The 12,603-nt window shown below is 32.9% G+C and overlaps 2 protein-coding genes across 3 annotated transcripts; one reads left to right on the forward strand and one right to left on the reverse strand.

Moving 5' to 3' along the window:
* Nucleotides 1-226: 226 nt before the first annotated feature.
* Nucleotides 227-6,611, reverse strand: LOC107888982 (transcriptional adapter ADA2b). The gene is made up of 13 exons (XM_016813261.2): nucleotides 6,230-6,611; nucleotides 5,000-5,055; nucleotides 4,121-4,299; nucleotides 3,866-3,931; nucleotides 3,602-3,727; nucleotides 3,446-3,521; nucleotides 3,104-3,164; nucleotides 2,974-3,020; nucleotides 2,749-2,853; nucleotides 2,000-2,222; nucleotides 1,539-1,749; nucleotides 1,146-1,412; nucleotides 227-685 (listed from the first exon to the last, which is right to left on the reverse strand). Exons 1-13 carry the CDS (start codon nucleotides 6,280-6,282, stop codon nucleotides 494-496), a joined length of 1,662 nt encoding a protein of 553 aa, XP_016668750.2. The 5' UTR covers nucleotides 6,283-6,611; the 3' UTR covers nucleotides 227-493.
* Nucleotides 6,612-9,403: 2,792 nt separating this feature from the next.
* Nucleotides 9,404-10,964, forward strand: LOC107890253 (non-specific lipid-transfer protein). 2 transcript variants are annotated; one of them, XM_016814731.2, is made up of 2 exons: nucleotides 9,404-9,795; nucleotides 10,690-10,964. In XM_016814731.2, the coding sequence occupies exons 1-2, from the start codon at nucleotides 9,452-9,454 to the stop codon at nucleotides 10,697-10,699; spliced, it is 354 nt and encodes a 117-aa protein (XP_016670220.1). In that variant the 5' UTR covers nucleotides 9,404-9,451; the 3' UTR covers nucleotides 10,700-10,964. The 2 variants fall into 2 exon arrangements, with proteins under 2 accessions (XP_016670220.1, XP_040933682.1); XM_041077748.1 differs by having other exon boundaries at nucleotides 9,404-9,740.
* The last annotated feature ends 1,639 nt before the right edge of the window (nucleotides 10,965-12,603 follow it).

Below are 12,603 nucleotides of genomic sequence, written 5' to 3' on the forward strand. Positions count from 1 at the left end.
GTCCCGCTGACTGATAAGGAACAATTAAACATCGTTCTATTTTTTATTTTATTTTATGAATTTTTAATAATTAATGAGCCGATACAGGTCTGCAAACCTTGTACCAATCATGACATTGGAAAAGCCAAGCACGTCCAAGAGAATCCATTGTAATTGCAATTCCATTTCCAATTTCAGACTATAACGTAAATTATTGGTTGAGCCTTTTGGAGTTACTCGTATCATATCAGAAACCAGAAAAACACGATTTTCATTAGTAAAATAAAGGGGAGAAACTTGATCTATTGATACAATGGGTTCTAAACTTCTAATACAAAGCTCATTTCTCCATGTCTTTGGAGAAACCTGATCTGATCTGATCAAAATAAAATACAAAGTGGACTATAAACAAAAATAATCCATATTCTCTCCAAAACAAAAATGATAGAAAACAAAGATGAAAATATAAAGCTTTAGCAGCAACAGCTAAACATGATATGGAATCTACTGCGAGTCATGGCGCAGCAATCCCCTTCTTCACCAGCATATCGTAGACTCTATCGATCTTGCTTGGTTCAATCTTGAACAAGCGATGAGCATCTGCTTTCTTACTAACATTTCCATTGAAGATCTCTTCTGAAATGATCTGTAGCATCATTAGATAAAGTGGTGGAGGTAACCGAATCTCACTGCACAGCTGCTTCTCCTGCCACCAAACCATCAACAGTTTGGTTAATAGCTCCAATGAAAACTACAGTAAGGTATAAGAGTGCTTGCAGATTGCAAGCAAATTCCTGCCTCAAGGCTAGACCTGTCAATCGGATATATCGGGTTGATTTTAACTTGGGTAAATATGGGTTGGGGCAAATCAAGTTTTAAAAAATTTCACGTCATTTTCGGTTTGGGTTGTTTCGAGTTCAGGTCATTGGGGTTTGCTAATCAAGTTTTTCAGGCTGAATAGTTTTGGGTTTGTCATTCAAGTTTGACACATGAGTTCAGGTCATTCGGGTTTGGGACATTTTTGGATTGGATCATTCTGTATTTGGGTTGTTCTGAGTTTCGATAGTTGTCCTTTTATGAAACACAATAATTTATGAATGCAATTGTTTGAAACACAGCTTCAGATCCAGATGAAAATATAGAAATAAGGGATACAACATTCTTACAGTTTCAGAGAGTAACTGGGTTTCGGCGAAACCCATTATGTCCAAATCTTTAGCATAGCTTGAAGAAGCCTGTGCTGTTGGTCTTGAATTTGAGTCCTTGCCGACAGACTCAGAAGCCATGAATGAATTTGGGGCTGCCTGGCCACCTGGACCACCCTGGACTCCATCTTTTGCTCGGTGAGAACTCTCTTCAGCTTCCCTTCTCCTTTTTTGTTCAAGATATCGATCTGCTTCAGCTGATGTTCGACAACCAGCTGCTCGGGCTTCCTGCATATAGTTATTTCCCGTGACAACAATCGAAGACCATATTATGAAGATTACATATTTAAATGAGGTAGAACAAGTGGCCAAGCAGAATAGTGGGTTTTAAATCAGCAATAGCATGAATAATACCTTGAGTTCTTCGATCCTTCTTAAAGTCCGGTGCTCGGCAATAACCGTCTGAAGCAGTTCGTCATGTTCTTCCTTTGAATGAAAACGCATGAAGACATCATAACGTCGGCAAAGTGCTCTCTCCTCGGGAGATAAGTCTTTCTCTATAGGATTAGGATATAACAAATTTCTTTCTAGTATGAAATCCTTTCTACGCTTCCTCTCATCCAACCTGACAGTAGATTTATTTTGAGTATGAGGTAGAGAAAAGCATTGCATAAAGGCAAATCAATTGAAACAGAACAGAATTTCCTAGACCTGAAGAGTAACGAGTCATAAGTCTTTCCCTGACCCCAAGACCTTTTCTATCCTATGAAATTTTATTCTGATATACTAATATGGACTTTACTTTTTTGCATCTTACACATTCACAAGGGTGGAATCAATTATCTCCAGCACAAATCAGATTACCAACTGCCTACCTCTTTGAATAGATACGTAACACTCGCAGCTTAAGCTCACGCTCTTCCTCAGTATCAGTGTCTTTAAATTCCATTTCAGCTAGTAACTGCTCGGCATCATTGTCGTACTCTGGATCGAACTCCTGCCTTTTGGCATTATAACCACTCAACTCAACTAAAGATGGACCTTCATTTCCCGAAGAATTTGGCTTCTTTCCCCCAAAATTTCTGTCAATTTGATGATCTAAAAGACAATAATAACAATGAACTAAATATTGGCATTTCAATATATTATGATTATGGCTCCATCCACACATAAACTTCCCTGGCAGATAATGAATGTCGATTTGAAGCAAGTGTCATAGGAATGTACATGTATGAAACTACATATGGCTTAGTGGCATCTGGGCTATATATTACTTACCTGTCAATTTCGACCCAAAGCTGAAAACTCGACTAGACTAATCTGAATCCAAACCCAACCCAACCCAATTTGAATATAAAAAGTCTAACAACTGGAACCCGCTGAACTGGAATCCGAAAATGACCCAAACTAGAAATGACCTGACCCAAGTGTCAACTTGAAATGACTTGACTAGCAAACCTGAAAGAATCAAACCCAAAAAATCCAAATCCAATTGACCCAAAACAAACACAACTTGGACTTGACACGGAAACTAAAGCCACTCTGAACCCCCAGTTGAGATGTTTAATATTACTGGAATAATGATAGTAAAAGAGAACAAAGAAAAAGTAAAAAGATAACAGACCTTCCATTTTGACATTGCCATCTTTAACCTGGTTCATGTTCGATACTTTCACAACAGTTGCCGATGCTGTGCTGTTACTGCTAGAACGCGCCCCAGACTCTACATCTAAAGTTTTCAGAAACAAAGCAGAGAGGACGAGGATCACAGTGATTAGATTATCAGTGCCCACACTAAATAAATAAAGTATCTCCCAGCAGGGAAAAGAAAAGATATATCAATGCTCACCCGCATTTAAGCCAGACATTATTCGGCCACAATTACTGCCTTCAACTCTGGGTAAATCAATAAAATTCACATAAGAAATGGAACAGATGAACAAAGAGGATACATACAGAGAGGAGAATGGTGGTTATACTTGACTCTTGAAGGTGAAAAAGGGGATTCTTCTTTCACTGAAAGCTCCCCAAGCATAGTTCCTACAAAGCTCACGATAAGTTAATAATGATAAGAAATTTTATTAACAACAGGCATCAATAATAATTAAGTTCACCGTTGTTATGTTCTCTAGAGAGAATTTTTCTACCATGTAAATGCAAGATAGTTTCAAGCGAAAAGGGAAAGAAAATGAATCCAAGGCTTACGACTCATAGCACTTACAAATTTCCCTTCACCAATATCACCAAATAAAAAGGGGGGGGGGGGGGTTGAAGACATATTTAAGATTATAAAAAGGAGAAAACTGAAAACCGACAATAACCTTTCTTGTCCTCAGTATGCCCTTTAGCCATTGCAAGAAGCTCTTTTCTATTTTTTCCAACAACGTGAGACATATCCTTTGAAAAAATCAAGTTGTCAGATCTTTATTATATGCACAGAAAGGCACAACTAATAAGGGATTTGATAGTTCTTATACCGGAAGAGGGAAGAACGGGGACTTCATATAAACATTAGTATAGTGGTCAATGCACTTCTCCTTACTCTTTGTGCCCACATGCTCAGCTACTTCTGCCCAGTTTCCGAGGCCATACATTTCAATTCCCTACAATTAGAAAAAGATAAAATAAAACAAGATTGATTCTCTGATTATTTCACATTTATATGCTGTACGGAACAAATCAAGAAGGACCAAACATAACTTTCTTCACTGCTTTAACTTTGAGTATGAACATAGAAATACCTCTAGAAGCAAAATTTCATCATCTGCATTCCAGTCAGGACAGATAAGGGGAAAAGATAAGTTGTCCTGTTAATCAAAACTCTGTTGTCAGCACTGAATCATAACAAAAACAAAGGTACATAAACAGATATGAGATACAGAAACATGAGCAAAAATGAAGTTCATCAGAAGCTATACATTAACATAAACAACAAAAATGACAATTCAGTATGACATCAGGACAGGAAAAATTGTTTCCTCAAGGCTTTTACTAACCATGACCCTGTAAAGATGGCAGCTTTTATGAGGTGTAACCTCAGCTCCAACAGAAAAGCACTCTATACATAGGTCGAAATCAGGACAAATAGCACATTTGATACGGATTTTTCCTGTGATGTCCTTGTTGCAATAATTGCAGTGGTATAAAGCTCCTTTCCCTTCACTTGTTCCTTGACCTAGCTCCGAAAAGGATATAAGATCAGGAATAGATGGAAAAGGGTCAAAATAGCTCGCAAATGAACAAAGAGAATTGCCTTGTTCTGAAGAACCAAAAGTATTTAGAATACTTAGGGAGGATCAATCATTTTAAAATAATCACAAAATCACCAGCACCATACCATGGGCTCTAGAATCTTGATAACAGCTAATCATAATACTATGTATCTAACAACTTATTAGAACTTTTCCAAATGCAATATATGCATAGCCAATCTGCTTTAGATAGAATTATGGGTCAACTTTTAGCAACTATATCAAGGTCTACAGTAAAGATAGAATATAGCAAAACAGAATATCAACTTTTTTAAGTTTTAGGCAGCAAAGTCTCTACATTCAGAGGGTCTTTACCCTCTAGGTTCTAGAAAAGGTGATTTGCAAGGTTCCAAATATTTAACAATTCCTTTTTCTCATAAAAATAAAATGGCCACTGTTATCTCTTGAAACTGTTGCATTTGTAGCCAAAGACTTGTATCATAATACTAGAAAATGGCCCTTGACACACTCTCCATATGGCTCTGCTATAAATTTCCATTACTAGATGAAAACATTGATATTTTGGTTATCTTATTTTTATCAATTAATTGCATCATAGAAAAGAACTTTTCACTGCAAAATTCATTCTGAGAGGGTTGCATTTTGAAAATCGTAGAAAAGCACCTGAAGAAGAAGATTCTAAATTTTCTCCAGCAGAGGCATTCTTTTTTCTCCTTGATCTGCATAACAAGAAAGGGGTATTTAAATGAAGCAACCCAAAAAAGAGAATCATGAAAACCCCATTAACTGATTATATCACAATATAAAGGGGAAAAAAAGAAGCTGTTAACCAGTTAATAGTTAATTATTACACAAACAAACGGAAGAAGACGTAAACAATCAAAAGGAAAACAAGACAACAATGATTCATCCTTTGCTATCATAATTCATTACAACAAGTGATGTTAGATTCTGAGTATGTAAAATTCACCATAAGAAAGAAACCTCAAAGTTAATGAACTAATAATCCAGTATGATTAAATGGCAGAGTAGATAATCAAATCTATTAAAATAGATAATACCCCTAATCATAGCCCCTGTTTATTTAATCACTTTATATTTCTCAAAATCATCACAATGAATTTGTTATACCGAGTTATGAGCATGCTAGAGCCCAAAAAAGGCTCAAACTCACAAGAGCTCAAGCATCCAACATCACCAACTGTTGACAAAGGCAGCAAACCACCTGGCACAACAAGTAGCTGACAGAGATCAACTACCTTGTCAGAAAATGACTCCAAGCAACCAACAGTTATATGGCTGACAAACTGATCACTAGGCACACCAGGACGCCAACACGGCCAGTTGGACAGCCAATAAGCATGCTTCATGCAGCCCTTCGAACAGTTCAAAGACTAAGCATAAATACCTAAAGTACGACTAGACTTCTCTCTCTACACTCTCATGTCATTATCGTGCTTAAGCTCATACTTCCGTTTCCATCTGATAACACCCTTTAGTAACTTGAGAATTGAGCATTATGGAGCATAAGCTTCGGCGCTCTATCTCACGTTAGGAACCCATATTCTCTAAGCCCCGCTTACCTTCCTCGAAGAGTACCGTCAAGGTCAGTCAATCACCAAAAGAGCATCAACAGTATTATTGCACATAAGTGAACATTTTACAAACAGGTCCTAGTGTTCTTTCTACTAACTAAAAAAAAAGGAGAAACTGAAAATGCAAAAGTTCGAACTCGAACCAACAGTTCTAATTTCTGAAAATAATCTTAGCCCTTCACCATGCAAGCTAAAATGCAGATTTCTGAATGACAAGTTCTTTCTTAAAAAAAAAACATACAAGTTAACATAATAATTCTTCAAAATGAGGAAATTAAAGAAAGAAATGATGACTAACCTCTGGGTAGGATCCTCATCAGCAGAATGAAAATTCCCGCGAGAACGACCCATTGAAAATTTGAAGTACTGAACCCTAGTTTCTCAATGAAGTAAGGAACTTTGACAAAGACCTTTCGGTAAGGAAAAGCAGCTTACAGAAAAAAAAGTTAATGAATTTGATGGGTTTAGCTGAAATTCGTAAAATTCCCAGAAATTTTGAATCTTTATGAGGATTGGGAATTGAACGAATTCAGTTGTTTGTTTATACTAATAATTATAATAATTATTTTACTATATCTGCAATTAAGCATATTGTTTGGCAGTTCGATTTATATACTGCCAATTCCAAACAGCTTTTTTTTGTGTTTTTCTTTCTTAAATTCATTTCTGAAACAAAACCCTTTTATTTATTTTTTTTCTTTAAAAAATATTAATTACCATTTGAGCCTTGAATTTTACAAATATTTTTATTGTTTTGGTACTTAAAATTTTATTTATCTTGTTACTTAAATATCTCATTTTATCTTAAAATTATCAACATCTAATAAAAATATATTATGTTTCAGATTTTTTAAATAAACTGGAAAAACTTTAAATATTAAAATAAAAAATATATATAATTCAAAAGTAAATAGCGAATTAATCCTTAATAGTAAAAGAGACTTGCTCCGGTTGGCTCTAGGTTTTTAATTAATTAATTAATTATTATTTCCTTTTTTAATTACATATTGAATGGCAATTGACATTTTTATTTTCATTTTTTCCTATTATCTTCTATCTAAAGATGATCTGCTCCTATCAAGTGTACCAGAGTACAAATTAAAATTGCGTCCAAAAAGATGGGAAAAAATGTCATGAGACTAGTACTAAAGAGAGGATTAATGTCTTTTCTATTTAATAATAGTAATAATCGAAATAAGATTAGATGTTAACTTGCTATAGTATAGTTCTGGTAAACTTATAGTTTTACTCAAGGGTTTATTTTTTGGTGAGAAAATTTTGAAGTGTTGTTCGTTATATAATTAATCGGCTTCTTAATAATTGAAAGTATTGTATTTTAATGAAAATTTTGTTTGTTACATTCTCCCAAAAGCAGGGGTGAAGCCAAAAAAAATTTTTAGAGGGGTCGGATAAAATTTTAATTTTTTATAGTTTATATCTTTATAATTTGTAAAAAATTAAATCAAATTTTTATAATTTTAGGGAGGTCAAAGTGAAATTTTACCTTTACTAATTTAAAATTTTTAAAAAAATCTAAGGGCTTAAAATATAATTTTATATTTTAGGGGGGTAAGGGCCCATGCCAGCCCCCTGCTACGGCCCTGCCCAAAAGTTAATGTATCATAAATAGTTGCCCGAAATTAAATTTGAAGTATTTTAGTTGGTCAACCTACAAAATTCAAGAGAAAGAAATTAACATCTTGCATGTAATTTAAGTGGTCAACCTACAAAAATTAAAGAGAGAAAAATCAACATCTTGCATATAATTTAAGTGGTGTTGTAGTTGCAAGTGTTTTATATAAAGATCATGTTAATGGTTCAAGTTCTTTCACATATAGGTGAGCTCCACAATTATACATGCATGTTAATACTTTTCACTTGAATCTTGCAGTTCCATCAATCCAAATTCTACGAGCTCTATGAACCAAGTCCCATCAAATAGTTGTAGGATATGACCTCATGGCAGTAAGAGATTACGCAATAAATTTACATCAACATTCGACAAAAGAGTCCTATATATCAACCAGTAGCGTATTTAGACCTATTTTTAGGGGTCTCTAAAATATAAAATTATTATTTAGGCTTTTAAAAATTTTTAAATATTTTAAATTAGTAAAGGTAAAATTATATTTAGCCCCCTAAAAATATAAAAATTTAATTTAATCTTTTAAAAATTATAAAGATATAAGGTATAAAAAATTAAAATTTCATCTGGCTCCCTTAAAAAATTGTTCTGGCTTCACCTCTGATATCGACCAATGTTCAACATAAAAATTTTAAAGAGTAAATTGCACATAACATCATTAAATTATTAATAAGTTTATATTTTAATTATTTAATTTTAAAAGGTTACAAAATATTAATAATTTATTTAAAAATTTTCATTTAAGTCATTGAACTATTCAAAAGTTTTTATTTAAGTCACTTAGCTATTAATTTTTTTTTTAAAAAAAGAAAAACAACATGGCCAACAAGCTTTGAGCGACGATTCAACGATCAATATGGTGGATCAATGTCCATCAATAAGTAGAAGAACATACCTTAAATTCAAATTAATCTAATCGTTAGCGTTGGAGATTGGAAAAGAAAATTATTTGGATTTTGGCTCGCAGATTCATGACATTTAAAGATGTTTAATGAAAAAAATTAAAATAGAAGAGAAGGGGAATGAGAGCTTTTGATTAGTGCAAACAATGTGAATAGAGAAGCCATAGAATATCAATTTTAACAGTTGGGTAACTTAAATGAAAACATTCAAATAGTTTAGAGACCATTTTGTAACTTTTTAAAACCAAGCAACCAAAACATAAACTTACTAATAGTTTAGTTGCCTTAGGTGTAGTTTACCCTATTTTTAAAGATTAAAAGAAATTAGCCATTTCAGGTAAATAGAATAATCAAAAGTGTCTATAAAGTTTCTATACTCTTTGAAAATTTAGAATTTAGTTCTTATACTTTCATTTTCAAGAATTTAATACTGTTATTTTTTAAATTTCAAAATTCAGGTATAAATGTTAACACTGTTAATTTTTTTGTTAAATTCAAATTCATTACAACGTCATTTATTTAATTACATGGCTATCGAGTGAGTATTTTTTATTTCGAAATGTCACACCAACAAATTTAACAGTGTTAGTAGTTGGATTAAATTTTAAAATATGAAAAGTAAAGTGACTAAATTCCTAAAAATAAAAGTACATGGATTAAATTCTAAATTTTTGTAAAGTACATGGACTTTTATGACAAATTTTAATTTATTTTCTTTTCTTATTAACAACACAACCACCAACATGTAACGGAAGAAGATGAGTGAACTGTGAAGACCCATTTAAAGCTAAAAAAACCTAATGTGATTAATGAATGAAGATTTTGATGATTTTTTCCTAGATTACAATAATCAAACTCTCTTTAGTGATAGAATCCAAATTGACCCTATAAATAAGTGGCAAAGGGTCTAGTCCTAGTTGCGGGGTTAACAACTAAATCAAGCATTTCTTCTTCTTTTTCAATCTTTTTACAAATGGAAAAGAAATTGAATGGTGTGTTTTGGTGTGTTGGGGTATTAGGGTTAGTGACAGTGGTTTTAACAGTGCATGCAATCACATGCGAAGAAGCCGTACAAACACTAATGCCATGCGGGGCATACTTGACGACCCCTGCACCCTCACCCACCCTCGCTTGTTGTCAAGCCGTGGCTAGCGTTAATGCATCGGCCAGCACCACTCAGTCACGTAGGGATCTGTGCGAATGTTTCAAAAAGAAGGCCCTAGTTTATGGGGTTGATCCTCAGAAAGCCAAGCAACTTCCTGGTTTGTGTGCTGCTCAAGTTCCTTTTCAGTGTGATCTATCAGTCGATTGTCAGCAGTACGTAGTATTTTTTATTATTTATATACTAGGGTTTATACTTTATCATATGGTATAATTGATAAAAGTATAATAGACATTCTTGTATTAGGAGTTAAATTGCATTTTGCTCTTGTTACTAAAAGAATGGGCAAGTACCTTAGATCAAAGAACTAATTGGTCTTTCTATTAAAAACTCCATCAATTTCTACTATTAAGTGATGATGTGTCACTATACTTGGTTGCTTGAATTAGTCTCCTCATGTAAGCATGAAGTACATGTGGCACATTATGTGTCGCTATTTGAAGCGGTGAAGCCAGAACAAATTTTTAGGGGGCCGAATGAAATTTTAATTTTTTATAATCTATATCTTTATAATTTTTAAAGGATTAAATTAAATTTTTATAATTTTAAAGGGTCAAAGTACAATTTTACCTTTACTAATTTAAAATTTTAAAAAAATTCAATGGCTTAAATAAAAATTTTTCATTTTTGGGGGGGTCAGGGCCCCTGCCAACCACCCTGTATTCGCCTTTGGCTATTTGGTTGCTTTGTCAGAATGACTGGTTTGCTCTTTTAGTTAACATATAAATACTAATTTATCATTTCTTAATAGAGATAGTAAAATACAATCTGACTTCTAATACAAAAGTCTCCATATTATTCTTTTATCAATATTACACATGATTAGTCAACCAGAAAATAACTTACTTAGAATATTACACATGATTAGTCAACCAGAAAATAACTTACTTAGAAAATAAAGTTATATGAATTTACTTTTAAAAATTAATTATCATTTAATTCACTAAAATCAATAAAATTACATTTTATTTTCATCGTTCCATTTTTTCAATGCTTGTTTGAACTGAATTATATAAGCAGGCTAACTTTCTCTCCTTTTAAACATGCAGCGTCCTATAGGCATAGGCAATGGAGTTACAAGGCATTCCACCCCCCAAGAATAAACAGAAGAGCAAGCATCAATAACTTCAGAAAGGAATTCATTAACTTTGTGTTGTGGAGGACTTTCGTTTCTTGTTTATCTGATATGAGATATTTATGAACAATAAAAAGAATTATCCTTTTTTGAATAATGTTATGATATTTTAGCGCTAAAAATATAGACTTCAAAATTTTATAATATGCATAAATTGTCTCAATAATATAAGATATTTTCATTTTTAGGTTACATCGCATCCGCATTATCTGTCCATAAATTGATATTGTCATTTCACGTGTCTCTAAAAATTTGTTATTCAAAGGTACGCCTCCTTTACCTTTAGCTTAGGAGCTCCTCATTTGCGAGTCAACAATACAGCACCTATAACACGGGCAGGTTTATGGTCAAAAATAGAATTTTATTCATGATTATGATATGTCATTAAAAACAAATCAAGATTAAAAATAAAGTTATCTTGATTATTTTAAATTTTTTAATGATATATTATCATACAATTTATTAATAATTTATAAAATTATATATTATTAATACATAAAATTTAAACTTGTAAAGCATTTTCTTGTATTGCATATATAATTAGGTTAAAATATAATAATATTATAGTTTATCAACAATTGTTTAGTGAAGTGGTAATGTATATTATATTTTAAAGATTTTAAAATAGACAACCATGAACTCCAAACATAAATCACTTATTAATATCAAAAAAATTAATACTATATAATTTGTATACCCTGATCAAATGTATAAATCCAGAGGCTATGTAATATAATTCTTTCGAGGCCGTACATATAAATTTATAGGAGTTTTATTTAGGCTAAAATTTGACACTTAAATTTTATTTTAATTTAATTATTTTATATATATTTTATTTTTATAATATTATTAGTGTATTCAAATTATTAACACCATTACTTATTTTTATTAAAGTCCTGGCATGAGATTTTTCTACTAAGTAATTGGTTGACGTGTGTTAGACCATAACAAAATCAGCTGAAGCCCAAATGCATAAAGAGTAGTTCAACCCAAAATGAACTCAAGCCTAAAAGACAAAAGAGCAAAACTAGTTCAAAAAATTTGACAAACATATTGTAATGGTCATAATGCAGCGGTCAGATTCTAACAACCATATTGTAACAGTTAGATTTTTGCATTACGAATATTCCCCCACTAATACAAAAGAATTGAAAATTTTTGTAAATATGGAAAAAGATAAAATGTGAGAAGAGCAAGAACGAAATTACTTGCTTAGACACTAGCATCTTGTGGATTTGAACTAGTACATAGTGAAATGAGTGATTCTTCTCTTTAACAAGTGAACAAATCTTGAACTTGTTAAAATAGGGGTTAACTCATGAAAAACAATTAATCTCAAGTCCAATTGATGTTCCGTGATAAAGTGTAACACCCTTAACCTGTATCCATCGCCGGAATAGAGTTACGGAGCATTACTGGACTTATATCACAATCGAACATACATTTCTCATACAATTATTAATTTCAAATACAAGTCATTCACAATCATTCATCAAGTACCTAATACAAGCCTACGAGGCCCAAGACATGCTTTAGAAGTGGTTCGGGACTAAATTGATATCTCAAGAAATTTTTGGAACACTTAGAAAATTTTACAAAATATAGGGGACACACACTCGTATGGCCCGGCTGTGTTGCTCACACAGCCAAAGACATGCCCGTGTCACAGGCCGTGTGGACATTCGAAATGGGATCGCATGGTTGTGTCCCAGCCCGTGTCCAACCCCGTGTAACTCTTTGACTTGGATCACACGGCCAACCACACACCCGTGTGCCTTTCGAAATGGCCTCACACGTCTGTCTGCTAGGCTGTGTGCTAGGTCGTGCC

The sequence above is a fragment of the Gossypium hirsutum genome, chromosome A09, assembly GCF_007990345.1.
Source record: "Gossypium hirsutum isolate 1008001.06 chromosome A09, Gossypium_hirsutum_v2.1, whole genome shotgun sequence".
In the NCBI taxonomy this organism is placed as follows: Eukaryota; Viridiplantae; Streptophyta; class Magnoliopsida; order Malvales; family Malvaceae; genus Gossypium; species Gossypium hirsutum.